This window comes from Sciurus vulgaris (genome assembly GCF_902686455.1).
Source record: "Sciurus vulgaris genome assembly, chromosome: 16".
Classification (NCBI taxonomy): Eukaryota; Metazoa; Chordata; class Mammalia; order Rodentia; family Sciuridae; genus Sciurus; species Sciurus vulgaris.
In genome coordinates, this window is record NC_136477.1 from 11714543 (window position 1) to 11742474 (window position 27932).

A 27932-nucleotide genomic window follows, 5' to 3' on the forward strand; every position below is an offset into this window, starting at 1 on the left:
GAGTTGGCCAGTCAGAAGTACAGGTGGCCCAACTTGAGCCTGGCTTCTGAAGGGAGATAGTCCTGCTCGGTTGAGCCGTTAGCCTGTGGGGCCTCTGCTTATTATGGGTAGTTAGTTTCAGAACTGAATTAAAACTTGAACAACCAGTTGGTTAATGAAGAATCATGGGATTGTTCTGGGTGTTGGAAAACATCTTGCTTTTTTTTTGGGTGCTGGGGATCGAACCCCAGGCCTTGTGCTTACAAGGCAAGCACTCTACCAACTGAGCTATCTCCCCAGCCCCTCATCTTGCTTTGTAATTGGTGGTGCTGGTGTTTGAGCCCAGTTTGAACAGTCTGATTTTAGCCACTTGCTCTGCCACTTCTCCATTAATTAACTGCACATCTTTAGAGCTTAAAACCCCATCACAAATATTTTATTCAGTGTTCTTTATTTTGCAAATGAAGTAAAAGAAGCCAAAGAAATACCCAGTCTCTTTGTGAACTGAAGTTCTCTGAGGTATCAGACTGATGCTGCCTACTAGAATGTCCGACTGTGGACAGGTGGGCTTTGCAGGTCAACATCTTAGTCCTTTCAGTAGCCGTTGACTTTCAGCCTCTGTACTTGATCTCATATTGTCCTACTAGGGAAACCTCTTGGAATGCATTGCTAAGTTGAGCAGACCTCCAGCCTCCACCATCCCAAAGCTAATATGCTAATAGATGACATCTCAAGCCCACACAAGAGAAGCCCCACCTTGCTGTGGCCCACCTATCTGATGCTCCCACCAAGTATCTGGTTAAATGTATTAATGACTTTCTTTTGTTCTATGGCTGTTAAAAGTTTCTGTACCCTGTGCTGCAGTAACATGTCTTTCAGGGTAACTTGAATCCATGTTTCTAGGCTATGGTCACTCATATTTGGCTCAAAACAAACTATTATTTCCTTTAAAAAACAAAAAAATTCTAGCCAGGTACTGTGGCACATGCCTGTAATCCCAGCTACTTGAAAGATTGAAGCAGGATTACAAATTTGAGGCCAGCCTGCCTGGACAACTCAGCAAGACCCCATCTCAAAATAAAATATAAAAAATGGCTGAGTTGTAGCTCAGTGGTACAGTGCTTGCCTAGCATGTGGTAGGCCCTGGGCTCAATCACCAGTACCCCCGCCACACACACACACAAAACAGCTCCCTCACCCCCAGTCGGGGGAATCCTGGCTTCTGACCTCTCCCTTCCCACTGGGACAGGGAGTTTCCATTCCGTTCACCTAGAAGGCTTGCCATCAGGAAATGATTGATAAATGTTTGGTGGCAGGGTCTCCCAGGACCCAGGAGCCCCTACTCACCACCCGCGCATCCAGGGGTCCCTCACCCAGTTTCCTCCCCCTCAGGCAACACACTAAGCTGGGGAACTCACAGGACCCCTACAGAAAGCCAGATGAGGGCAAACACCCACTTTATTAGGCAGCAGCCAGCCTCCAGGGCTCCCTGGCCCACCCTCATTCGATAAACAGACCACAGGTGGCCAACAGAAAGAAGCTGCCACCTGCCCCCTGGGGCCTGTTTCTGGGATGGGTGCAGAGGTGTGGGAGGGGGACTGGCCTCACAGAGGCCTCATAAATACAAGGGGGTCACCGGTGAAGAATGTAACAGGGCTGGGCCGCAGGGACCTGAGGAGGATGGGCTATCCTGGGGCAGCCTGTGTCATGCAGCCTGGGTCTGTCGGGGCTTTGGCTCCGTGTCCAAGCGGCACAGGGGACTGTCGTACACCATCTGCAGGTTCACCTTGTGGCCCACCAGCTCGCGGATGTTGTTGATGCCATACTTGATCATTGTTGGGCTTGGGGAGGAGGGGTCACAGTTTAAAACCAGGTCAGGTTGTGCTCTCCGCTCAGAACCTCTCTGAAGGTTCTCAGCTTCTTCGAAGTAAAAGCCAAAGTCTTCCCTGTGGCCCTCAAGGTCCTGTACCATCTGCCTTCCTCTTCCTTGTCTGTTCCCCCTCTCCTTGTTACTCCCTCCCTCTAGCCATCCTGTCCTCCTTGATGTTCTCCAAAGACACGTGGCCCAGTCCAGCCTCAGGGCCTCTGCACTGGCTCTACACTGGTCCCCAAATATCCTCCTGACTTGGCCCTTCTGTCTCCAGTCTGCTCAGATGCCACCAGCTCCACAAAGCCTTTTGTGACAATCTCCTTAGCCCTTCCTGCTTTGTCCTCTCTAGTACCTGCTGTCCTTGGAGACACACTGGTTTTATGGATCTCACTAAGTTTACTTATTTATCTTGCTAGTTACCCTTCCTGCTCCCCTAGGACCCAGTGCATAGAGGTGGGGCTGACTTGCTGATGAACACATGCACAGAGTAAGGCAGCAGCTGCGCCGGGTCCCTCAACGGTACTCACCGCTCCAGGGAGAGGCCCCAGGCAATGACCGACACATTCTCAGGGAGCCCCATGGGCAGGAGCATCTCAGGGCGGAAGATCCCAGAGTTCCCCACTTCTACCCACTTCTTCAGGCCTGTGAAGACACAGCGTGGGACACAGAAGACAGGGTGGCATGTAGGGTGGTGCCGAGTCTAGCAGTAAGCTGGGCAAGTGGGCATGGGCTGGGGAGTGTGGGGGACCCCAGCTTGGTCAGGGGTACCTTGGTGATAGCTGAACACCTCCATGCTGGGCTCAGTGTAAGGGTTGTAGGCTGGCTTGAAACGCAGCTGGGTAAGACCTGTGGGGGTGGGAGGCAGGCTGGTGACCAGAGCACCCTCCTGGTGCCCTCAACACCACCCAGCCAGCTGCCTGCTCACCCAACTTGGAGAAGAACTCCCGCAGGACACCCATGAGGTGGCCCAGGGTGAGGCCGTGGTCAGCCACGACTCCCTCGATCTGGTGGAACTCAGCCAGGTGTGTGGCATCCAGGGTCTCATTCCGAAACACGCGGTCGATGGAGAAGTACTTGGCTGGTGTGAAGGGTTTCTGGGGGCAACAGCCAGGCCCACCCGGGCCGGAGTCAGAGGGCCCACAGAACGGCAGCACGGGCCACCCACCCTGCCCTTGCCGAGCCACACCTTCTGGGCGAGGCGGTACAGGGCCCGGGCACTGGCCGCTGTGGTGTGTGTGCGCAGCAGATTTTTCCGTGCCTCGTCCAGCTTCCAGCTGTACTTATACCTTCAGGAGGAAAGTCACACAGTGGTCAAGCCCTGACCTCCTTCCCCTCCCCAGCCCCAAAGTCCTGGTCTCGCCTCACCCCTGTGAGCCGTAGCCGCCCTGAGAGTGGGTCCGCTTGACTCGCTGCACGTAGTCCATCGGGAGCTGCAGGGCTTCAGCTGGATCTGCAGAGGACAGATGCCATCGGTTGGTCTGTGAGCATTTCTCACAAAGCCACTTCTTCAAGTACACACGGTGGTGGCAGCAGCAGGCGTACCCCCTGCCCCTGACCTCATGGCAGCAAGGGTGCCCGGTATACTAAACCCAGTGACAGTTCTCCTCCCAGAAACCTCCCTGGTTCTGCCTCACTTGGAGAAAAGTCCCATTCTCCCCGCAGCTCGTCCACTGCCTCCCCGCCCTCCTCCCCTCACACGCCTGCTTCATTGCCACCTCCAGTCACAAGACCACCCAGCTGGGCACACGGGACACACTCCAGCCTTGGAAGAACCAGTCCCTCTGCCTGGAGCTTGCACTGCAATACAGCTTCCTCCCTGGCTGCCTGGCCCTGCTTAAGCAGACTTGAAATGGACGGACTCCACCCATTCCTCACCCCACCACACCCACAGACACACACGTCCCCCTGTGGCCTCACCAGAGTTTGCTCAGGATTTAATACACATCTTCCTGCAGGATACAAGTCTTGCCAGAGCAGAGACTGCTGTCTTACTCATGGCTACAACTTGGGGGCTAACAGAGACCTTGGTGCAAAGGGGCTCAGACGTTTGAGGCATGAATGTGCAAATTCCTTTTTTTCTTTTTTTCTTTTTTTGCGGTACCGGGGATCGAACTCAGGGCTTTGTGCTTGCAAGGCAAGCCCTCTACCAGCTGAGCTATCTCCCCAGCCCCCTTTTTTTCTTTTTTAAGCAGTGCTCCATATGGAACCCAGGGCCTTGCACATGCTAAGGCAGCACTCTACCACTGGGCCAACCTCAGCCCCCAGTTGTGCAAATGCTTAAGATTCCCCTCAGGGATGCGAATTTGGCGCTCCTGGAAAGACTGAATGAATGAATGAATGGAGTCAAATGAATCCTGACTCCAGCACTTACAAGCTGTGTGGCCTGGGGCAAGTGATGCTCCCTTCTGTGCCTTAGTTTCCTCAATTATAAAAGAGGGCTAATAGTTCTACTTTCCTGTAGTTGGTGGAAGATCAGAACAGTGGCTGGTATATAATGAATACTCGCTCAGTAGGTTCTAGATGCCACAACAATGACAATGACTTCATTGCTCCTGATTGGGTAATGGGACCTTGTCTGACCTCCTGGTGGGGAAAACAACCACCACTGTGGGAAGTCACTCAATTTTAGGTGACATTAAGGACAATAAAAGAAGGGAGGGAGGAAATAAGGAAAGAATAATGAAGTCTAGGGATGATGGCTGGGGGTGTAGCTCAGTGGTAGAACACTTGCCCTGCGTGTACAAAGCCCTGGACTCCACCCCCAGCAACACACACACAAACTCAGGGTGGCAGAGTGGAGCAGGGTAGGCGGGATGTGTCAGGATGTGCTTATTTATTTTTTTTGCAGTGCTGAGGATGGAACTGAGGCCTGTACACATGCTAGACAAGTGCTCTACCACTGAGTCACACTCCCAACTCTAGCATGGCCTTAAAGATCTCAAACAGTGCTGACGATATAGCTCATCTTGTTGGGTGCTTGCCTAGCATGTGCAAGGGCCAGAGTTCGAATCCCCAGTGCCAAGGAATTGGGGAGGAAAAAAAAAAAAAAAAAACTTCAGAAGAAAGATCTCAAACAAAACTTCTCAGTGGAAGTTGCAGAATGAGCAAAGGCCCTGAGGCGGGCACCAGCCTGGCACTGTCAGGGAATAGCAGGGACCCTCGTCAGAGGAAGAGAACATCACAAAAGACTGACAAACCGGCTCCCAGGGGCTTTGTTGGCCACGTGGAGGGCAAATCTTATTTTACAAAATGGGATGGCCACAGGCTAAAGGTTCCACCCGGGCCTGGCACCTCCACTATCCTTTCAGTTTGGGCACTCAGGGCTGACGCACCTCGTAGAAAGAAGGTGTCATGCTGGTCGCGTGCTGGATGCTGTTGGGGCTGGAAGAGAGCGTCGAAGTTCCAAAAGGAACTCTCGATGAAATTGTCAGTCGGCATCTCAGTGAACCTGGCGGGAGACACGGCTGACTGCCCTGCCTGCCCCAGGTGGCTGCACCACCCACACCCCCAGCCCTGTGCTCACCCCATTTCCAGGAAGATCTGTCGGAACTGGGAGCGGACCTTGAGCAGGGGGTGCAGGTGACCGCTGTCAGGGAGCACACCGCGGGCTGAGAAGTTGTAGGACTTGAAGGGCCGGTCCCGCCAGGAACCACTGCGGGGGATGCAGGTGCACAGGCCTGGTGAGGGAGGTGCAGCCCTCACCCTCGGCTTCCACCTGCCGCCAGCCCTGGAGCCACTGCTACCTGGAGATCATCTCCGGGCTCAGCTCTGCCTCCTGCTTGGAGATCCTGGTGCTGAAGGCACTGCCCTTGCTCACCCAGTAAGTCTTCAGGGTCCTGCAGCAGGGGTGGGGGATGCCACTGTCATCAACAGGTTTCATTGTTCTTCCATCTGATGCCAGTTTCAGAACCACTGCCAAGTCACTCTGCTTTGTTACGTGTGTGTTGGGACCCAGGGGCACTCCAGCACTGAGCTATATTCCCAGCCCTTTTTGAGACAGGGTCTCACTAATTTGCCCAGGCGGGTCTTGAACTTGCAATCTTCCTGCTTCAGCTTCCCAAGTGGCTGGGATTATAGATGTGCACCACCACACCCATCTTGTATGTGTGTTGATACAGGGTCTTGTTTTGTTATCCAGGCTGGTCTGGAACCCCTAGACTCAAATGATCCTCCCGCCTCAGCCTCCTGAGTAGCTGAAACTATAGGTATGTGCCATACCACCTAGATAACTACTTCATTTTCTTCCTGACATTTATTTCCACCTGACATGCTCTGATGTGGCTACCACCTATTCCTGTGTTTGCTCACGTATCCATTCAACAAACACGTATTAAGAACTTAACACCAGGCACGGTGGTACATGCTACAATCCCAGGGATTTGGAAGGCTGAGACAGGAGGATTCCAATTTGAGGCCAACCTCAGGAATTTAGTAAGACCCTAAGCAATTTAGTGAGACCCTGTTTCAAAGTAAGAAATAAAAAGGGTTGGGGATGAAGCTAAATGGTAAAGTGCCCCTGGGCTTAATCCCTAAAGCCAAAAAAAAAAAAAAAAAAAAGGCCCAAATGTGTGCCAGGGTCAATTTAAGGTGCTAAGCATACAGCTGGGAAGAGTTTATTCCCTGTGCCAGGCTCTGTTCCACTAATGTCACCCCACAATCCTATGAGAAGGGTCCATTTGATAGACAAGGAAACTGAGGCTGAAAAGGGCTAGATGACTGGGCTGCCCACACCACTAGTAAGTGGCACAGCCTGGCCTTCATTCAGCTAGGCAACCCAGCTCCTGTTGCTCTCTAGGTCACTGAGAGCAGAACTCCCAGCCTGCCCCAGCCCCCAGGGGGGCGCACCCCCTGGACTTCACATAGTGCTAAGCACTGTAAGGGAGACGAACAGGGCAGGAGACACGGACATCAGTGTGAGGGGCTTTGGTGAAACGCCAGTGGGGAGGGGGATGTCAGGGTTGTCTATTTAAGGTGACACACACAGCTGACTGTGGTGACACCTGCCTGTAATCCCAGCAACTCGGGAGGCTGAGGCAGGAGGATTACAAGTGTAAAGTCAGCCTTGGCAATTTAGGGAAACCCTATCTCAAAAAATAAAAATGGGCTGGGGCTGTAGCTCAGTGCCAGAGCACTTGCCCAGCATGTGCAAGACACTGGGTTTGATCCTCGGTACCACATAAAAATAAAGGCATTTTGTCCACATACAACTAAGATAAATTACATCTATGTATATGTACAAATTAAAAAATATGGATGGGCTGGGGTTGTGGCTCAGTGGTAGAGCACTTGCCTAGCATGAGTGAGGCACTGGGTTTGAGTCTTAGCACCACATACACCACATATAAATAAATGAATAAAATAAAGGTCCATCAACATCTGTAAACATAAACATAAAGTAAAATAAAGTCATGATGTGCATCTACAACTAAAAAAAAAAATCTTAAAGAGAAAAACAAGGGCTGGGGATATAGCTTGGTGGATGAGCGCCCTGGGTTTGATCGCTAGTGACACACAAGCAGGGAGTTGGTGGCACACTTTGCCTGGAAGACCAGGGGGAGACAGTACTTGGCAGGAGAGCCGAGTGACGCAGCAGCACCAGTGGCCGGGTGTGGGCTGGACAGCTCCCTCTTGGCACCCCCCCAACAGCCACCCAGGAAGTGGGGCCTAACCTGAGCAGCACCACTCACACTTCAGTCAGCAGCTTCCTCTTCCTGAGCTCGCTCCTCTCCTTCTCACCCAGCTTCTCGGCCTGCCCACCCTGGACCAACTGGAGTCGTCGCTGCACCTCGTCCTCCACCCTGTCCACCTGCCACAACACGGGATGTGAGGGTCAGGGGCCCACTGTCTGTCCACCCGTCTACCCATCTGCAGGAACTCACCACTCGGAACACACGGGGCCCATCAGCTGCGCTCTTGTCCACTCGGATCCATTTGTTGGACATGGCCTTGCTGAAACCCACTTTGCCACTGGGCAGGCGCTGGGAGAGTTAGGTTACAGTAAGTTATGGCACCAAGGCAGCCTTTACCCCATCCCCTCCTTGGGTCCTGCATTCCAGGCTCCTACCATGAGCTCGCCCTGGGCCAGGCCCTCTGGGGGGATGCTGCGAAACACTCGGGCCTCATGACTGCCTTCCTGGGCAATTTCCTCGCCCTCAGCAGTAAGCTCCCAGCGCTTGGTAGAGCGAAGCTCAGCCTCAATGACCTGCGGAGAAATCGGGACAGCAGAGGAAGACAGGTGGGTTCAGAGCGAGGTCCCCCATGACAGAGGCACTGGGCCTGAGATTTGATACACATCTTTCCAGCTGTTTGACATCCCAGCTGTCCCACTTTCTGGCCAAATGACCCCACAGGGAGGATTTCCCCCTGCTATGTCTCCTTTTCTCTCATGTAACCCACGCAGTAATGACAGCTTGAACTTCCCAAGGTAAGGTGAGGCACTTAGAATGCCACTGAGCAGAGATTTTTTTTTTTTTTTTTCCGGTACTGGGGATTGAACCCAGGGGCACTCAACCACTGAGTCACATCCCCAGCCCTATTTTGCATTTTATTTAGAGACAGGGTCTCACTGTTGCTCAGGCGGCTTTGAACTCAAGATCCCCTTGCCTCAGCCTCCTGACCCCCTGGGATCACAGGTATGCGCCACCGTGCCGGGTCATTTTTTTTTTTTTTAAACAGGGTTTCACTATGCTCCTTATGCTAGCCTTAACTCCTGAGGAGCTGGGCCACAGGCACACACCACTGGGTGTGGGTAAATAAATGTTTACTATCACTTGTAAAGGGGGACATATTTTAAGGGCACAGGTAAACAGATTTGTCTGTGTTTATGTGTTTGTATCTCAGTGCCGAGAGTACCAGAGAAGGGCAATGGAGGTCCACATTACAAATAGAAAACAGAGGCTCCAGGATGAGGACAGGTCCAAGGTTACAAGGACAGACAAGGCCAAGTGGGCAGGGTTTACAGGCTCTACAGTTGTCCTTTCTAATCCCAGTTGTGTGACCTTGGGCAAGCTGATGGACCTTCCTGAGTGACTGTAGTTTTTTTGGCAGTGCTAGGGAATGGAACTCACATCCTTCAGCATGCTAGGCAAGCACTCTACACTGAGCTACACCTGTTGCCCTGAGTGACTTTTCTTATCCTTAAGAGAAAGGTGCCAGGCATGGTGGTGCACGCCTGTAATCCCAGGGGCTCAGGAGGCTGAGGCAGGAGGCTCATGAGTTCAAAGCCAGCCTCAGCAACAGCGAGGTGCTAAGCAACTCAGTGAGACCCTGTCTCTAAATAAAATACAAAATAGGGCTGGGGGTGTGGCTCAGTGGACGAGTGCCCCTGAGTTCAATTCCCAGTACTCTACCCCCAAAAAGAAGGGTCTGGTTAATCTACGTCAGCAGGTCTTGAAGAGTAAATGAATTCATACACAGAAAGAATGTAGGATGGTTAACATATTAGGTTAACTCCATTATTATTGTTGTTGTTACTGCCATTATTGTCATCTGGTTGTTCCCATTAAACTGTCATTATTTAACCCTCTTTAACCTGTCAACTTCACATTGATCAAAGCACTGTCACCCACACATTGTAATTTGGAACCCTCCTCTGCATTGAGGCCCTCAGGTTTTGTAGTGTGAGCACCTGCATTTCAAATCCAGGTTCATCAGACCCTTGTAGTGACACTTATCAAGTTACTTGTCTGTGCTGAGCATGAGTTGTTCTACCTGCAAATGAAAACAACCCTAGGTTTTTAGAAAGGATCAGACAACAAGTAAAGCTGAGGGTAAGATGGGCACGAACTTGTGCTTGACAAATGAACAGCCTAGATCCTGGCCTAATGGATCTAGCCTCCTAGGTGGCCCATGAGCCCCTTGGCATCCTCATCCCATGACTCCACAGCCCTTCACCGCCCTCCACGTGCCCAAGATGGAACGCTGGGCTTCATCCATGCTGCCCTTCTTTGCCCTGAATCTTAGTTTATGCCCCCTTTTTCAGTTGCCTCCACAGCCAGACACCTGGCCAGCCTCTGCCTTCACCTCCAGCCCTACCCGTGTCAATCATTCCCAAAGGTAATGTAGAAATCACCCACATCTGACTAGCTGCTACTTCTATGACTCCCCAGTACCCCCGTTAGCTAAAGAGTTGCAATTCGGCCATGCTGTTCTCTCTTGACACCTGTCTCAACCTCCTGACCCCCTCCCCAATAGTCTGCTATCGATCCCGTACATGCCATGGCGTTCATTCACAGTGCACAGACCCAAATGAGACCCACTAGGTGGGCCATTCTCCTAAGACATCCAAGTCTGGGCCAACAGTCACTGCTGGGTTCCCCGTGCTTCCCCAATCACTCTGGTCACTTGGCATTTCCTAGTAGATTGTAAGGCAGTGATCACATCTTCCTTGTCCACTGACATAAAACGTACCAACCTCCAACAGCATGCTGATCATTCCTCAATGGACGTTTATCACTTGAACATTCCTTGATGCCGAACGCTCACTCGTCCCAGACTCCCGGTCTGTGCATCCCAGGATGGGCCCATTTTAATTACCCCTAACCAGACTGAGGGAATCTGGCCTGGAAGTAGGGCTCTCCAGGCAAGGGGACTACCCGGGCAGGGAAGCCCCGCATCGTAGGCCTGGCTCACCTCGCCTAGAGCCTGCAGGCTCTTCACCGCGCCCACCACCGCCTGGTGCTCCACGCCCAGCTGGGTTGCGATCTCTGCGCTGTCCAGGCCGCCATCTGCCGCCTCCAGCCTCTGCAGCAGCAGCTCCGCCACAGGACCATCCGCCATGGCTACTCCCAGCGCGCTCAGCGTGTCCAGACTGGAACAGGGAAACCGGAACCGGAACCGGCGCCCCGAGCGTGCGCCGCCATCTTGAGTGTGGAGGACCAGAGTACAGACTCTGGACGTCGCCATCTTAAAGTGTGGCAACTGAGCCTCCAAGGGTGGAAAGGACTCGGTCCCTGTCTCCACAGTGGCTCGGCCAGTGGTTATTGGTTGAGCAGTGAGATACAACTGGTGACCTCACAGTTAGAAACATAGTTTTGTCTTGTTTTGAATTTCATGCAGCCACACCAAGAGCAGGATATGACCTTGAGTTTTTTTCACCCTCTAGGGGCTCAGAACCTGTGCACCCTTCTAGGATTCTCTCTTGCCCATAGAGAGGGCAGAGGGTGGCAGGCTCCGGAAATGGTCAGTTTGCTTGTATCATCTTCTTTTGAACTTTGAAAGGGAGGTTGGGTATGGACCATCCCTATTTGTAGTAAGGAGAGGAACTCACCTAATTACAGTCAAGGTGCTGTCTAACCTGTATGGGGTGTTTCAGGTGTATTATTTCGTTTCGGCCCCCCAAAACTTTGTGATGTAGATATCCATATCATCTCTTCAATTCACAGATGACAATACTGAGGTTCATAAGCTGATATGACTTGCCCAAGGTTCTACAGGGAATGGCTAGATATGGGGTCAGAAATGAACCTGGGTAGGGGGGCAGACACAGTGGCTGACGCCTGCAATCCCAGCTGCTCAGGAGGTTGAGGCAGGAGGACTGCAAGTTCGAGGGCAGCCTTGGCAACTTGGTATGACCATGTTTCAAAATAAGAACAAAAACGGCAGAAAGAGACAGAAAAAAGAATTATAGGGGCTGAGGAGATAGTTCAGTCGGTAGAGTGCTTGCCTTGTAAGCACTAAGGCCCTGGGTTCGATCCCCAGCACCCCCCCCCAAAAAAAAAAAAAAAAAAAAAAAAGAATTATAGTCTAGATCAGTTTTGTCCTATAGAAATAAAATATTGTGGAGCTCAGGGTCGGGGTAGCTTGGAAGTAGAGGGCTGGGTTTGTGTGGTGTACATGAGGCTTTGGGTTCCATTACCAGTACTCAAACAAACAAAAAAATTGGGAATGAACCCAGGGACACTTAACCACTGAGCCATATCCTCAGCCCTTTTTTATTTTTTATTTTGAGACAGGGTCTTGCTAAGTTGCTCAGGGCCTGGATAAATTACTGAGGCTGGCTTTGAACTTGCAGTTCTCCTCCCTCAGTCTCCTGAGCTGCTGGGATTAGAGGTATTCACCACCACACCTGGCCAGAAAAAATTTTAAAAGGGCTGGTAATGTAGGTCAGTGGTAAAGCACTTCCTAATGTGCAAAAGCCTTGGGTTCAATTCCCAGTGCTGCAAAACTGGTGGAATTCACTTTGAGAATATACATAATCTGTTATGTCCAGATTATTTTTTCAATCCTTATAATACAGATACTAATGAAATATTTTTGCACTTTTTTCATATTGTCTTCAAACTCTTATGTGTATTTTACACAGGACATATCATTTGGGACCAGCCACATTTCAAATGACCAAGAGACCCATATGACCAGTGACAACTATGTCATAAACATAGGTAGTCCAGGGGTAGCACAAGCCCATGGTCCCAGCAATCAGGAATTTGAGGCAGCAGGCTTGCTGAGTTCATGAATCTGAGACCAGCGTGGGCAACATAGCAAGACCCGTATCTTTAAAAAGGAGGAGAAAGAGAGGAACAAAGAAAAAAGAAATACTTTTGGGGGGAGTTTACTGTTTACTGTTTTACTGTGGTGCCTAAATGCATACTTTACCACTGAGCTACATCCCCAGCCCCGAAATACCAGTATTTTCTACTCCCACATCTGCCACTTGAGTTATCCACCAAAATGCTTAATCTTGGCCAGGCTTGGTGGTGCACACCTCTAACCCCATTTACCCAGGAGGCTGAGGCAGGAGGATTGCAAGTTTGAGGTCAGTTTGGACAAATTAGTGAGACCCTGTCTCAAAAATTAAAAAAAAAAACTGGGGATATAGCTTAGTGGTAAAGCACCCCCGGGTTCAATCCCTGGTGCCAAAGTAACTAATTAATTTAATTAATTAAAAATTAAGGGGCTGGGTTTGTGGCTCAGTGGTAGAGTGCTTGCCTAGCACATGTGAGGCACTGGGTTCGATGCTCAGCATCTCATATAATATAAATAAATGAATAAAATAAGGATCTATCAACACCTAAAAAATTCTTTAAAAAATTAAAAAGTCTGTGAATGTAGCTCAGTGGTTAAGTGCCCCTGGATCCAACTCCCCTGCTCTGAATGCTTAATCTTTCTGTGCCTCAGTGTTTTTACCTGATGGAGATGCTGTGAGCCCAGATTTTTACAGTGATATATCATGCACATATGTACACAGTATTTACTAATGCTGAATTGAGTATGGACAAGAAACTTTTTTTTTTTTTGGCACTGCTGTGGATCAAACCCAGGGCCTCTCATTTGCTAAGCTCCCACTCTACCACTGAGTCACATCCCCAGCCTTGAGGAACTCTCTTTTTTTTTTTGGCAGTACTAGAGAATGAATGCAGTACAGGTTAGGCCAGCACTCTACCGGTGAGCCACCTCCATAGCCCTTGAGGTACTCTTACAAGCAGAACACATTTACTCATTCAACGTCACAATTATTTGAGCCTGTCATTTTTTTTTTTTTTTTTTTTTTTTTTTTTTTGCGGTACTGGGGATCGAACTCAGGGCCTTGTGCTTGTAAGGCAAGCACTCTACCAGCTGAGCTATCTCTCCAGCCCTCATGTATGATTATTAAGACTTCTGGATGAGCTCCTTTATTCAGCACACTTACCTCAAAGTTGCTTCTCTTCTTAGGTTCAAAGCACTTTCCTCAGTTTGGTTTATTTATTTCTACGAATCCTTCCTTTTTTCCATCACACACCAAGTAGTTTTTAAGCCCATTCTGCAGGTGCTGGAGGTGCGGGGCTCAGGGAGGAAGTGCTAAGTTTATGTGTCCATGACACAGGATAGGAGGGAAAGTGGGAAGGTCAGTGGCAGGCCTGGGATGGTCACTCTGCACTTGGCATCCTCCTGAGGGATCCTAGGCTGGAAAATTCAAAGTACGCGACCCTCCTCTGTGGACCTGCAGAGCACCAACTTTAACTCATTATTCCTCCCCTTCGGAGTTCCCAACACTAGTGGGGAAGTCACCCCTCTCCATCCTTTTGCCAGGATTCCCTCTTCCCTTAGTCCACTCCTGCGTTCCCGGGTCCAGCACCAATTTGCTCAGCGTTTGGAAAACCCCCAGCTCTCCTTCCTCCTCACAGTAGTGGGGCAGGGAACTAGTGTCAGTCATGTGTGTCTGGCTTCAGAAGACTGTAGATCCAAGGGTTCTGCTTATCTCCTTACGGCTCTATCTCCATAACCATCTGTGTCTTTCCTCCTTCTTCTTCCTAAACGGAACCCCCTGGCTCTGCCCATAGCCGTTTAATTGCAAAAGCCAAGCCGTTTGTGGGAGACCACAAGGCAGAGACCCCTTTCATTTACCCAACTAGAGGAATAGTCCTATCCCCACCCCAGGAGCCACAGTTTGTAGAGTCACTTATTTGAGCCTTCTAGGCTTCCTCTTTTCTGTCCCTTGACAGCCTAGAAAGCTTTAAAAGTATTTCTGCCGGGTAGCATCTGGTCAGAGTCGCCCCTCCTGGCCTGAGGAGCTTTGGTGATTTCAAAGAAGCTAAGTGACTTGCCCTAGGGCACACAGCAGCACTGACAGACCGCCAAGGCACTAGAGGGTAGGAGGAGAAAGCTCCTGCAGGGCTGTGGCACCGGGAGGCAGCGAAGTCCCAGTGCCTCAGTCCTTGAACTCTGGTGCCCTGTGCCCCAACCTCGGCGGAAAGATCACGCCCGGGCGTGGGGTTCCCAAGTGCAGGGTAGAAAGTAGCTGGGAAATCACTGTCCACCCCTAAACGCAAAGGAGATGGAAGTGAGCAAGCTGGGACAGGGTCCCCATACCGCGGGGTAACTGCGCTCCGAGGGTTCTTTAAACGCCCAGATGGGAGAGACGCGCGCGGGAGAGGGCGGGTTTGGGCTGAGACCTGGTCACATGACCTGGCTCGAGGGGCTAGCGGCCCCCACCCCAACAGTGGGCGTCCCCCACAACGCGTGGTCAACCCTCATTGGCCGGTAGTGCGACCAATAGAAATCGGCCATCTGGGATCCCTGCGTTCCGAGGCACAGCCGAACATGCTGGGTCGACTAGGGTCGAATGGGAAGGGACGGTTGTGGTGGTGGGCCAATGACAAGGTGCGGGGGCGGGACCAAAGGCAGAGTCAGGTTGGCTTGAGAGGCGGGCGGGTATATAATCGCGCAGCCGGCGACGGCGTCTGTCCGTACTGCAGAGCCGCTGCTGGAGGATCGTTTTAAAGGGCCCGCGCGCCGCCGCCCCCTCGGCCCGCCATGCTGCTACCTGTGCCGCTGCTGCTTGGCTTCCTTGGCCTGGCCGCCGCCACGCCCTCCGTGTACTTTAAGGAACAGTTTCTGGACGGAGGTAACGCCTGGTCCCTCCTCGAGGCCGCCTCGACGACGCGGCCTGTCCCCCAGCCCAGATCTGCCTTGTTACCAGTAATTACCGCTCAGAGGGCCAACATAGTGGCCCCTGGGGACTGTAGCCGCGGGCGATTCCTCTCCTGCGTCCCTGGGGAACGTGAAAGATGCAGCGGCCTCCTGCGGTGGGAGTTAGGGTTCGCCCCAGGATCTCTTTAACTCCAGAATTGTCAAACTGGAGGTTGGGATAGGGAGAGGCGAGGATCTCCTTCCCTGCCCCCCAACAGCTTTTGGCTCCTGGCAGATGTTGGTGGGGGTGGTCAGCACTGCCGCGCTGACCTGCTCCTCTGACCCCCCTAGACGAGTGGACCGACCGCTGGATCGAATCCAAACACAAGTCAGATTTTGGCAAATTCGTCCTCAGTTCCGGCAAGTTCTACGGTGACCAGGAGAAGGATAAAGGTAAGCCAGGGAGTGGGTTCTGGGATCCAGGACGACTTTTTGGCGGAAGCTGTAGTCAGTACACACATAGCCGGGGCATCCCCCAGGAGCTGGGCAGGTTGGAGGAAGGGGTGGGGAGTCGTCTGTGTCGTGGGCGGTCTGGTTTCCCCGGGTTGGGGCTCAACAGTAATCACACTCCCGTCCCGTATCAGGGCTGCAGACCAGCCAGGATGCCCGCTTTTATGCCCTGTCGGCCAGATTCGAACCTTTCAGCAACAAGGGCCAGACGCTGGTGGTGCAGTTCACTGTGAAGCACGAGCAGAACATTGATTGTGGGGGTGGCTATGTGAAGCTGTTCCCTGATAATTTGGACCAGACGGACATGCATGGAGATTCAGAATACAACATCATGTTTGGTGAGGGGCCCCACCCTGGTGCTGACCACTGCCCCCTCAGTTGGAGGGTGGAGAATGAATGAAAGTCCTTGAATTCCTCCTAACTCAGAAGAATTCATGAGACCATAGACTTAAATAATCAGATTTTTTTTTTCTCCCTTTGGGAGGGGTAGCTAGAGGTCAGGGATGTCAGAGTGGGGAGAGTCCGGGATACCTAAAGGGGTAGATCAGATAGTGACTTGCTGTGTTATGATTGCAGATCCAGACTACTTTGAATGGTCATGCATAGGTATATCCTGATTTCACAAATGAGGATAAAGAATTTTAGAGTGCTGCTTTTGTGTTTTTGTTTTGTTTTACTTAAGACTCTTGTCATAGCCCCTTAGCATAAATCAGGATTTGAACCTCATTTTTTCAGCCTCTGTATTGACATTTTTTTTTGCCCGAGTTTAAGAATGGGGTCTTTCTGCCCAGCAATGGGCAGCCTGTGACTTTCACTCAATCTGCTTCCCATCTAGGCCCAGACATTTGTGGCCCTGGCACCAAAAAGGTTCATGTCATTTTCAATTACAAGGGCAAGAACATGCTGATCAACAAGGACATCCGGTGCAAGGTGTGCCTGGGGGTGTGTCCCTGGGGGTGGTGCTAAGTGACTGTCTGGGAAGCACAGAGGCCAGCTTGGTGGGTGGGGCCACTCAGCTCCCATCCTCTTCAGGATGATGAATTCACACACCTCTACACACTGATTGTACGGCCTGACAACACTTATGAGGTGAAGATTGACAATAGCCCGGTGGAATCAGGCTCCTTGGAGGATGATTGGGACTTCCTGCCACCCAAGAAAATAAAGGATCCTGATGCTTCCAAGCCAGAAGACTGGGATGAGCGTGCGAAGATTGATGACCCCACAGACTCCAAGCCTGAGGTTGGTGTTTGGGCAGGGGCTTTCCACCACCACTGCAGAGTGTGTAGAGGACAACTGGGTCCACTCTGACCTCCTTGCATACATCCAGGACTGGGACAAACCTGAGCACATCCCTGACCCTGATGCTAAGAAGCCTGAGGACTGGGATGAAGAGATGGATGGAGAGTGGGAACCACCAGTTATTCAGAACCCTGAATACAAGGTGAGTTTGGGGGTTGGAGGTTTAGTTCAGTGGTAGATTTTTTGCCTAGCATGCACAAGGCCTGGGTTCTGTCCCCTGCTCTGCAAAAACACAAAATCAAGATGAACTTGGCTCTCAGCATGACTGCAGGTCACAGTGGGCCATGCACCCACCTCTATTCACTTTGATTCCCTTCTGTTGCAGGGTGAGTGGAAGCCACGCCAGATTGACAACCCAGATTACAAGGGCATATGGATCCACCCAGAAATTGACAACCCTGAATATTACCCTGATGCCAATATCTATGCTTATGATAACTTTGCTGTGCTGGGCCTAGATCTCTGGCAGGTGAGATACAAAGGACCTCAGGTGGAGACCTGAAGGAACAGGCATAGGATTCAGTGCCAAGCAGGTCTGACCTAGAAATGGTACATTTTCTGAAGTATTTTCTGGTCTGTCTCTGGGGAGTCCTCACAGTGCACCCCATTTTAAGCATATACTTATGTACCAAGTATTTAATCAAGTACTAATGTAACTCAGTTTATTTAACTGTAGACAACACAGAAAGTTAGTGGGGAGAGCTGCAGAAGTAGCTGTGTAGTAGGGCACTTGTCTAGTGTGCACAGGGCCTTGGGTTCCATCCCAGCACCGCAGGGAAGAAAATGAGGGGCTGGAGTGGTTAGGGTGCCTGCGTAGCAAGGTTCAAGACTTGCTAGACCTTGAGTTTTGATTCCCCAGTAGTGCAAAGAAAAGACACTGAGGCCCCAGGGGGTTGGGGGCAGCTTAGTAGTAGACCACTTGCCGGGCCTGCATGAAGCTGTGGGTTCCATCCCTAACACTGCCCCCCCCCCAAAAAAAAAATTGACAAAAAGTAAGTTACCGGACAATTCCTGGCTTAGTAGATACCTAAAAAAAATTCTGAACAAGGAAGTGAGTCCCCAGTCCTACCAGTGAAGAAAAATGAGGTGCAGAAAAGTAAATTCAGCAGCCCAAGGTCACATAGCCAGGAAATGGCAGAACTGGAGTTTGAACCTAGGGAGTGGGCCCCTGTGGTCTGCTTTGTTTTGAACTGCAGCATTAGCAGTGTTCAAGTCCTTCTCAATAAATGTACAGATAGTAACAGTGTGCAGTGGTTACAGGAACACAGGTGGAGCACTGGCCAGAGGCAGGGCTGTGGTGTCACTTGTGACAACCTCTTCTTCCATTCATTGTCCAGGTCAAGTCTGGCACCATTTTTGACAATTTCCTCATCACCAATGACGAGGCGTATGCAGAGGAGTTTGGCAATGAGACATGGGGTGTCACAAAGGTGAGCCGGGGTCCCTGTTCTGATCAGGGGGCAGGCAAGGGGCCAGGTGCTGAGGGGTATGGTCTGTCCATGCAGGAAGCAGAAAAACAGATGAAAGACAAACAGGACGAGGAGCAGAGGCTTCAAGAGGAAGAGGAGGACAAGAAGCGCAAGGAGGAGGAGGAGGCAGAGGACAAGGAGGATGAGGAGGACAAAGATGAGGACGAGGAGGATGAGGAGGACAAAGAGGAAGACGAGGAGGAAGAAGCCACTGGCCAGGCCAAGGATGAGCTGTAGAGGCCACACCAGCCATTTCAGGGCTGGACTGAGGCCTGGGCGCTCCCACTGCAGAGCTGACCACGCCAAATAATGTCTCTATGAGACTCAAGAACTTTCAGTTTTTTTCCAGGCGGGTTCAGATTTGGGGTGGATTTTGGTTGTTTCCCCGCCTTATTTTTTTTTTTTTTTTTTTTTACTGGTGTTTTGTCTTATTCTCCTTGAGTCCTCACCACCCCTGGCTCTCATTTTCTCAATCAACATCTTTCCCTTTTTCTGTCCCCTTGGCTCTCTGGTCCCTTGGCTACTATCCTCCAACCCTGGGGGGTGAGGGTGTGGAGGAGAAGCCCTAGGCTTGAGATTCCATCTGCTCTCCTTCCTGGAGCCCAGAGAGGGGGGCAGGAGAAAGGGGTGGCATCAGCCCCCCAGCACTGAGGAAGAATGGGGCTCTCCCTGTCCCCTCCTCCCCACTTTTCTCCCCTGCCTCCAAGACTGGGCCACTTCTGGATGGGGCAGTGGGTTCTAGCTCGACTCACACTGAGAATGTAAGAACTACAAACAAAATTTCTATTAAATTAAGTTTTGTGTCTCCCCCCTGTGTTTTCCTTGTGGGGGAGGCTGGACTTAGGAATCCTAAATTGGCCTTTTTATTGGGGGTGGGGGAGCAGGTCCTGAACAAGGCTCATTTTTCAGCTGCTAAAGAACTGAGTTTCCACAAGATGACAGGACTCGTGTGCCCTATATCCCCCAAACCAATGGGAGAAGGACTGCCACTATTCATACTGCACATTAGCCTTGCACCAAACTGGTGAGTGTTGGTTCTAGTGTCAGGTTGACGGGTAGACTGAGGTCTAGAAAGCTGTAAGAGGTGGTGGTAGACTTAGGGATGTGAACCTGTATTTTATACTGTACACTTTTAGAGCCGGATGTATCTCTTGCTCATCACGGAGCAGTACTACATGGAGTGATGGGCAATTTTTAACATATTTACATACCAGTTCAGAGATGGTATATAACTTGCCCAAGGACCCCTAGTTTTCAGGGCCAAGTTGGGATTGGAAAGAAAGGCCCTGTGGGAGGAGGGAGCAAGATTGAGTTGATAACAGAGATAATAGGAGGGTCGGGGCCAGCCTCTGTTGGGTTCACAAGGCTGTCAATTAAACTCCAGTGGGTGGGAGGAATCTGTGTTCTTGGTGCAAGAGTGGTACATAAGTAGCTCTCACCTGGTCCTTGTTTGGGCGCACCCAACTGGTTGACGGGTCTAGGTTCAGAGAGTCCAGTGGAAGAAGTGGCAGGAGTTGGACTTGGCTGAGCTGCTGCTTGGGTGAATCCTTGGATTGGAACGTTTGAGAGAAGCAGGTCTGGCAGCAGATAGTGGACAGTTTGGAACATTGGGATGTTGCCACAGCCTCTGGCCTCCCAGCCTCCAGCTGAATTCCACCCCCCAATATTGCACCTACTAAATGGGAGGTCAAACCCAGCCTCGCCTCCATATAGTCCTCTGAAGGTAACCCAGCCTTTTAATTTTTTCTATTATTTTTAAATTTATTTGATTCATTGTACACAAATGGAGTACAACTGTTTCTCTGGTGTTTTTTTTTTTTTTTTTTTTCCTCACCAGGGATTGAACCCAGGGACACTTGACCATTGACCCACATCCCCAGCCCCTTTTTGTATTTTATTAGAGACAGGGTCTCACTGAGTTGCTGAGGGCCTCTGGGGCCTCAGCAAGTTGCAACAAGTTGCTGAGGCTGGCTTTGAACTTGTGATCCTCCTCCTCAGCCTCTCAGCTGCTGGGATAACATGTTTGCCTCCACACCCAGCTTACAGACCCAGCCATTATTCATGTCCTTGGACTGGCTTCTCTCATGCTTCCATTCCCTTTTGGGGTCCTATGGTCCATCCTAGTGCCTCCTTGGAATTCTCCAGGATGAGTGCATCCAAGGAAAATTGAGGAAGGGAAGCATTCTGTATTCAATACGAGGAGGCCTTGAAATTTGACATCTTCATCAAACACTTATCACTGTCACAGGATGATGGGTGAATGAAGTAGGTGGAGGAGGAGTGGGAGTTTGTGGACTCAGGAATGAAAACCACGTTCATTTAAAAAATCTGATCTCCCTCAAAAAATTAGTGAATTGGGGCACAAAATGTCCAATGCGCCTGTTTACAATTTAAATGTCTATTGTTGGCTACTTCAGGAACCTTACAATACCGAGTACTTCATTTTCAGGGCTTTACAAGGTTCCTGCTAGGGTGGCTAGACGAGAGTAAAACACTTGGAACAGGAAGAGCATGAACAAAGACTTTCAGGAAGAAATACAAATATTTCAACTTGGGAAAGGAGGCATAAGGATAGCAGGTTTAAGGCCATCCTCAGCAACTTAGACCCTAAACAACTTTTTTTTGTTTTGTTTTGCGGTGCTGGGGATCAAACCAGGGCCTTGGTGCTTGCAAGGCAAGCACTCTACCGATTGAGCTATCTCCCCAGCCTACCCCTAAGCAACTTAAGACCGTCTCAAAATTTTTTTAAAAAGGGCTGGGGATGCTGCTCAGTGGTAAAGCCCCCCTGGGTTAAATCCTTAGTATCCCCCTCCAAAAAAAAGAAAAACCCAAATATAACAAGTACATGAAAACCTTAAACATCAACAGACATTTGGGGTAAAATTGGGGACACCAGAGCCATTTTGCAGCCACATGACGTCACCGTTAACGGGCATGGCGTCATTCAGGAAGTCACTTGAATGATGAGCGCACTGAGCAAAACCTCCAGTCCCTTAAGGTAGAGTTTAATCTGCGCATGCCTGCCTTAATGAGCACTAATGCGCATGCCCAAAAGGGCTGAGGCGCGCGCGCATGTCACGTGCACTGCTGATCAGCGTGCGCACGGCCTGCCCCGGAAGCGCTTGGCGCTTGGCGCGGCTGGGCGGTAAGATGGCGGCGGCGTGAGTTGCATGTTGTGTGAGGATTCCGGGGCCGCCGCGTCGCTCGGGCCCCGCCATGGCCGTCACCATCACGCTTAAAACGCTGCAGCAGCAGACCTTCAAGATCCGCATGGAACCTGACGAGACGGTGCGGGCCGGGCCGGAGCCCGGGGGCGGGAACGACGGGTGCCGGGGGTCGGGTGGGGGCGGGGAGACCGGGATCCCAACGGGAGGGGCGGAGAGGACGGCGCGGGCCGGGCCCTGTCCACCCCACCCCCGCCCCGCCCGTCGGACTTCCCGGACCCCCGGCAGGTCCTCGGCCCGGCCCTCGGCGGCTCGGACGCTGCTCCTGAACCAGTCCCAGGCTAGGCCCCACCCCCCGGGCGCCTGCCAGGCCCCAGCTCGGATGTCAGCGCCCTCGCGGGGGGCGGGAACTAGAAGCTCGGATTCCCAGCCCCGCCGCCCTGGCCGGGACTGGGGCTCCGCACTGCCAGCTTTGCCGGTGTCTGCTTGGGTCGGTGATGAGGGAATCTGTCAATGATGACGACTGGTGACAACGTGATGATGATGATAATAAATGGTCTCTTAACAGTTTCGGTGGTCCGTGTTTGTCGGCCGTTTACTCTTAAAACGAGTGTCTGTATCTGGCACATTTTTGCACCATTACCACGTGAGAGAGACAATTAAGCTGTTCTTGGTGGTGTTGGGGATGGAACCCAGGCTTTGGGGCATGCTAGACAAGCACTTTACCGCCGAGCTACACCTCAACACTTGTCCATTTTTCGTAGTAAAAAGAAACATTTTTCTTTTAATCTGCTCAAGTGTATTGACTTTTGGAAAGTTACTTAATTTCTTAGTGCCTTCGTTTCCTCAAATATAGAGGCCAATGGTCTCCATAGAATCATTATGAAGATTAGAAAATACAATACGTGTACGTTTACAAATAGCTATAGCAACTTAAAATCCTTTTAGTAAATATTGACCACTGTTATTGTGAAACATCCACAGTGTGGAATATTTTATGCCACCTGAAATGTTTTTCTTATATTAATGTCCTCAGTGGGAGAGCAGGGACCTCTGTTGAATTTTGTTCCCTGCTATGGCCTTTGTTTAAAAATGGCCTTGGTGTCTAAAATACCACCTGGCACATCATAGGTATTCAGTAATGCTGTTAATGACCGGAAGAATGAGTGGATTCAAATCTTAGCACGTTTCCGTATGAAGCCTCCCTGCTGTCAGGGCTTACATTTCTCCCTCAGCCAGAAGGGGAGAGAGAATCTCAGGGTTTGCAATGATTATCTACCTCTCCCTGCAGGTGAAGGTGCTAAAGGAGAAGATAGAAGCTGAGAAAGGCCGTGATGCTTTCCCAGTGGCTGGACAGAAACTCATTTACGCTGGCAAGATCCTGAGCGATGATGTCCCCATCAGGGACTACCGCATTGATGAGAAGAACTTTGTGGTTGTCATGGTGACCAAGGTGGGTGGATTAGCTGGGGAACTGGCAAAGAGCCCGTGTGCCCAGAAGAGATTAGCCATGAACAGGGCGGGTCCAGGATGGGGCGGGATGTTAGGGCTTGATACAGATGCTGACGCCTTTTTTTTTTTTTCTTGCTGCTGCAGGCCAAAGCTGGTCAGGGTACCTCAGCACCCCCAGAGGTCTCACCCACTGCTGTTCCGGAGTCCTCCACACCCTTCCCACCAACCCCTGCCTCAGGCATGTCCCATCCCCCACCTACCAGCAGAGAGGACAAGAGCCCATCGGAGGAATCAGCCCCCACGACGTCCCCAGAGTCTGTGTCAGGGTAAGACAGGGGAGCAGCCCCACCTTGGACCCTGTTCTCCAGGCACCTTCCAGCGCCACACATGTGATCCCATGCATCTGGGAGGAGGGCAAGCCACCAGAAGACAGGGTCCGATTTCTCTCTCTTGAATTTGCAGCTCTGTTCCCTCTTCAGGTAGCAGCGGGCGAGAGGAAGACGCGGCGTCCACGCTAGGTGGGTGGGTGGTCCCCAGGGCAGAGGCAAGTGGGTGCCCCAGCCGTCAGCTGGGCCTTGGGAGGGCCTGGGAGCTGCTCTTCCCTGACCTTGGTGACCCAGGTCCTTCTGCTCCCTCCACAGTGACTGGCTCTGAATACGAGACAATGTTGGCGGAGATCATGTCCATGGGCTACGAGCGGGAGCGGGTCGTGGCTGCCCTGAGAGCCAGCTACAACAACCCCCACCGCGCTGTGGAGTACCTACTCACGGTGAGGCAACCCCCCGCCCCTGCAGGGAGGCCAGTCCTGCCCCAAGCAGGCTCTGGGTAGTGATTGTAGCCACTGAGGACTTCCCCTACGAGGCTGCACACAAGTGGTGGGTGGGCTCATGGAGGGTGGGGTTAGGCTGGGCATGCAGGAGGGAGGCAGCAGGTTATCTATGCATGGGAACTAAACTGGATCCCTGACAGGGAATTCCGGGGAGCCCTGAGCCAGAACATGGTTCTGTCCAGGAGAGCCAGGTGTCTGAGCAGCCAGCCACAGAAGCAGGTGAGTGAATGGGGAAGTATGCATGTAGGGTATGGGCTATCCAGGCCAGCTCTGAGTGGTATCTGACTACATCCCTTCCTGATGTCAGCAGGAGAGAACCCTTTGGAGTTCCTGCGGGACCAGCCCCAGTTCCAGAACATGCGGCAGGTGATTCAGCAGAACCCAGCACTGCTGCCTGCCCTGCTTCAGCAGCTGGGCCAGGAGAACCCTCAGCTTTTGCAGGTGTGGCCCCCGGGGGCAGAGGGAGCCATAGCAGGTACCATTTCCCCTTCCCTGTGGGTACCAGTCCATGATTCGAAGGAGTGGCTCTCCTCCTCGAAAGAAGAGCTAAGCGTAGGCCCCCACCCAATTCTGTCTGCGATCTCCTGAGGTACTAGTTGCATTTAATCCTTCTGACTACACTTCAAGGTGTGGGTGCATCCACATCACCCCTATCTACTAAAGAAGACACAAGAAGCATAGAGCAGCTTATGTGCCTAGAGTCATGCACTGGTGGATGTAGGTCCAGGTCCTGGGCCAGTCTCTGGCCTGGAGGAATGTAGCAGGTTCTTGTGGGTCTTTGGGGAAGCATCTACTCCTGGCCCAGGACACACTCTCTACTGCTCCTTCTCCCACTTCTCAGTCCTTTGTGCTGGCTCTTCCTGCTCCCCTCTGTTCTTCATCTGTGCTCAGTCCTCCTGTTACCGTCCTCGGGTCTTAGTGTGTGATGAACCTTGAACCTACGTAACCAGCTCAGATCTCCCTGAATACCACTTTCATCCATTTTTGACTTCATGTCTCTTTGAAAGTACTTTCTAGACTTCAGATACTTAAGAACAGGTCCTTGTCTCTGCTTGGGTTGCCCAAGTCTCTGGCCTTGGGAGCCTGCTGGCGACGAGTTCTACTCCTGCACTTAGCCCACCCCCTCCCTCCTGCCTCTATGACTGCCTCATCTCTCACCTGACACCTTGATAGCCTCCTCTGAGACCTCTTTTTTCTTTTTTGGATGTACTCTACCACTCTCTACTGCTGAACTACGTTTCCAGCCCCTTTTATTTTTTATTTTAAGACAGGGTCTCACTACTAAGTTGCCAAGGCTGGCCTCAAACTTGGGGTCCTCCTGCCTCAGCCTCCTGAGTCACTGGGCCTATAGGTGTGCACCACCACTCCCAGGTTCTAAGACCTCTTAATTCCACACAGTCCTTCTGATTTATTGTTCACCAAAAGCCCAATTTCTGAAAAAGCACTTTTTTCCTAAATGTGAAAATTGATAGATGGATACAAAAGTAGAGTTGCATCAGAATCCCCAGACTCTCAGTACTCAGATGAGGTGAATTTAAAAGGTGCGTAGGTGCTGAGGTGCAGCTTGGTGGTAGAGCACTTCTTGGCATGTTTTAAGTCGCAGGTTGGATTCTCAGCACTGCAAAAAAGAAAAAAGTTACCCTGATCACGTCTTTCGTGTTTAACTGCCACCACTGTGACTTCCCATAGCACTGGAATAAAGTGCCTGGCCCCTGCCTTCCTCTAATGTCATGTCTTGCTTTTTTGCCCTTCCTTTTTTCTTCTTTCCTCTTCCCTTTCTTGTCTGCTTGTTGTTCTTACCATGTCGGTATTGTATTTCTGAGATTTGCCCTGTGTATATACCTCAGGGCCTTTGCACTTGCTGCTTGTGCTCTCCAGAGGAACCCTTCCCATGCCACAAACCACAGGCTTCTTCCATCCGGCCCTCAGGGGCCTTTTTTTTTTTTTTTTTTTTTTTAAACCACTGAGCTTCATCCCCAGTCCTTTTTATTTTGAGACAGGGTCTGAGTTGCCAAGGCTGACCTTGTACCTTGATTTTTTTAGTTGTTGATGGACTTTAATTTATTTATATGTGGTGCTGAGGATCGAACCCAGCACCTCACACATGCTAGGCAAGCGCTCTTCCACTGAGCCACAACCCCAGCCCGCCCTAGCCCTGCCACCTGGCTTTTATTTATTTTTGATGCTGGGGAATGAACCCAGGGGTACTCAAAACACTGAGCCACATACCCAGCCCTTTTTTGTGTTTTATTTAGAGACAGGGTCTCACTGAGTTGCTTAGCGCCTTAGTAAATTGTTGCGTTCCTCCTGCCTCAGCCTCCCGAGCTGCTGGGATCTATTAGGCGTGCACCACTGCACCAGGCAATGGCCTTGTACTTTCATCCTCCTGCCCCAGTCCCAAGTATCTGGGATTACAGACTTGTACCACCCTGCCTGGCTTCCTCAGCCCCATGTCTACAGTTGTCTGGTCTTTTTTATTTGCTTGCTTATAGCTCATCTATCCATCTGGGCACATCATCCCACCAGGACAGAGATGGCTTCTTTCTACTACATTGTTGTGTCTGGCCAGAATAGGCAACCTCTGAGTGTTTGCTGAGGGAGTGGAAAAGCAAAAGCTGTGTTGGGGACCTGGGAAGAAGGGACGAGACATGGATCACCATCTCTCCTCCGCCCTCTTCTACAGCAAATCAGCAGACACCAGGAGCAGTTCATCCAGATGTTGAATGAACCCCCTGGTGAGCTGGCAGACATCTCAGACGTGGAGGGGGAGGTGGGCGCCATAGGCGAGGAGGCCCCACAGATGAACTATATCCAGGTGACGCCGCAGGAGAAAGAAGCTATAGAGAGGGTAAGAGGCCTGGCTGGGGGGTGACCTCGCTGGTGGGCAGCCCCCCACACACACACCTGCTCACCCCTACCCATCTTCCCACAGTTGAAGGCCCTGGGCTTCCCAGAGAGTCTGGTGATCCAGGCCTACTTCGCATGTGAAAAAAACGAGAACTTGGCTGCCAACTTTCTCCTGAGTCAGAACTTTGATGACGAGTGATGCTGGGAGGCCAGGCCGCCCATCGTCCCCACCCCACCCCACCTCCACAAAAGTTTTATAAAAGAAAAAAATATATATATATTCATGTTTATTTAAGAAGTGGAAAAAAATCAAAAACCTTACAAAAAAAAAAAAAAAAAAAAGCCTAGTTTCCCACCCTCCTAAAGTGGCCCCCATTCCCATCTTGGTCTAAGAAGACCCAGGCCAGACAGCTGTCCCCCATCCTCCTTCTCTGCCCAGCCTGCTCAAAAGTTGCTGGCAGGACCAGGAGGCGACAGATGGGCCCCTCTTGGCCTCTGTCCCAGCTCCCTGCAGCCAGATGGAGAGGCGGCTGCTTGCTTCCCCATCCCCCGAAGCGCCCCTGAGGACCCTCTCACCCCTCCCTCATCCAGGATGAGGGGAAGCTGGAGCCCCAAACTTTGATCCTCCATTGGAGTGGCCCAAATCTTTCCATCTGGGGTGAGCCCCAAGAGGCCCAAGGCCCCCTTCCCAGTCTGGCCTTGGCCTCCAGCCTGCAGAAGAGCTAATAGCTCTGGAGGCCAAGGCCACCCCCACCTCAGAACAGAACCGTGTCTCTGATAAAGGTTTTGAAGTGAATAAAGTTTTAAAAACCAGCCCTAACAATGGTCCTTGCCTGCTGGGGCCTCCCAGGCCAGCTTGCCTGGGTCTGGGAGCTAGCTGGGCACAGGAGATGCAGAAATGCCAACAAGGGGGAGAGGGGCCTGTAAGCTCCTGCAGATGGGGCCCCAGTGTCTCCTCCCCTTTGAAGCTGTCTCCTTCCCAGGCCTTGGGCCCTGGCCCCAGCTCAGCCTTGGAAGGGCTGCCTCTCCCTGCCCCCCATCATCATCATGGCAGTCTGTTTTGGCTGCACTTCCCCCCTGGTAATTGGCTAATTACTGGAGATTAATGTTGGTAAACAGAAGCCTTCTTCTCTACTGCCATCTGCTCCTCCATTATTTGCCCATCACATCCCCCCTTCTTT

At 51.4% G+C, this 27932-nt stretch overlaps 3 protein-coding genes across 4 annotated transcripts; 2 read left to right on the top strand and 1 right to left on the bottom strand.

Annotated features, from left to right (window-relative positions):
• Positions 1-1419: 1419 nt before the first annotated feature.
• Positions 1420-10671, bottom strand: FARSA (phenylalanyl-tRNA synthetase subunit alpha). Its single transcript, XM_079116222.1, has 13 exons — positions 10481-10671; positions 7914-8051; positions 7729-7827; positions 7537-7655; positions 5593-5685; positions 5373-5501; positions 5182-5297; positions 3215-3299; positions 3036-3135; positions 2775-2943; positions 2618-2695; positions 2377-2491; positions 1420-1820 (listed from the first exon to the last, which is right to left on the bottom strand). The coding sequence occupies exons 1-13, from the start codon at positions 10625-10627 to the stop codon at positions 1685-1687; spliced, it is 1524 nt and encodes a 507-aa protein (XP_078972348.1). The 5' UTR covers positions 10628-10671; the 3' UTR covers positions 1420-1684.
• A 4329-nt stretch (positions 10672-15000) lies between these two features.
• On the top strand, positions 15001-19266 carry CALR (calreticulin). The gene is made up of 9 exons (XM_079116536.1): positions 15001-15173; positions 15530-15631; positions 15823-16026; positions 16524-16618; positions 16721-16930; positions 17019-17132; positions 17316-17459; positions 18328-18420; positions 18496-19266. The coding sequence occupies exons 1-9, from the start codon at positions 15083-15085 to the stop codon at positions 18694-18696; spliced, it is 1254 nt and encodes a 417-aa protein (XP_078972662.1). The 5' UTR covers positions 15001-15082; the 3' UTR covers positions 18697-19266.
• A 2311-nt stretch (positions 19267-21577) lies between these two features.
• Positions 21578-27564, top strand: RAD23A (RAD23 homolog A, nucleotide excision repair protein). 2 transcript variants are annotated; one of them, XM_079116226.1, is made up of 9 exons: positions 21578-21747; positions 22915-23076; positions 23220-23401; positions 23538-23593; positions 23717-23844; positions 24045-24123; positions 24215-24345; positions 26588-26752; positions 26837-27564. In XM_079116226.1, the coding sequence occupies exons 1-9, from the start codon at positions 21676-21678 to the stop codon at positions 26948-26950; spliced, it is 1089 nt and encodes a 362-aa protein (XP_078972352.1). In that variant the 5' UTR covers positions 21578-21675; the 3' UTR covers positions 26951-27564. The 2 variants fall into 2 exon arrangements, with proteins under 2 accessions (XP_078972352.1, XP_078972351.1); XM_079116225.1 differs by having other exon boundaries at positions 21661-21747; positions 24212-24345.
• Positions 27565-27932: the final 368 nt, after the last annotated feature.

Coding starts and splice junctions, on each gene's coding strand:
- FARSA (XM_079116222.1), bottom strand. CDS start 10,627: ATGGCGGATGGTCCTGTGGCGGAGCTGCTGCTGCAGAGGCTGGAGGCG. Junction 3,136..3,214: donor GGCGGCTACGGCTCACAGGG/GTGAGGCGAGAC, acceptor TTCCTCCTGAAG/GTATAAGTACAGCTGGAAGC. Junction 2,696..2,774: donor GGAGTTCTTCTCCAAGTTGG/GTGAGCAGGCAG, acceptor CCACCCCCACAG/GTCTTACCCAGCTGCGTTTC.
- CALR (XM_079116536.1), top strand. CDS start 15,083: ATGCTGCTACCTGTGCCGCTGCTGCTTGGCTTCCTTGGCCTGGCCGCC. Junction 15,632..15,822: donor TGACCAGGAGAAGGATAAAG/GTAAGCCAGGGA, acceptor GTCCCGTATCAG/GGCTGCAGACCAGCCAGGAT. Junction 18,421..18,495: donor AGACATGGGGTGTCACAAAG/GTGAGCCGGGGT, acceptor CTGTCCATGCAG/GAAGCAGAAAAACAGATGAA.
- RAD23A (XM_079116225.1), top strand. CDS start 21,676: ATGGCCGTCACCATCACGCTTAAAACGCTGCAGCAGCAGACCTTCAAG. Junction 23,077..23,219: donor TGGTTGTCATGGTGACCAAG/GTGGGTGGATTA, acceptor TTGCTGCTGCAG/GCCAAAGCTGGTCAGGGTAC. Junction 24,346..26,587: donor AGAACCCTCAGCTTTTGCAG/GTGTGGCCCCCG, acceptor CCTCTTCTACAG/CAAATCAGCAGACACCAGGA.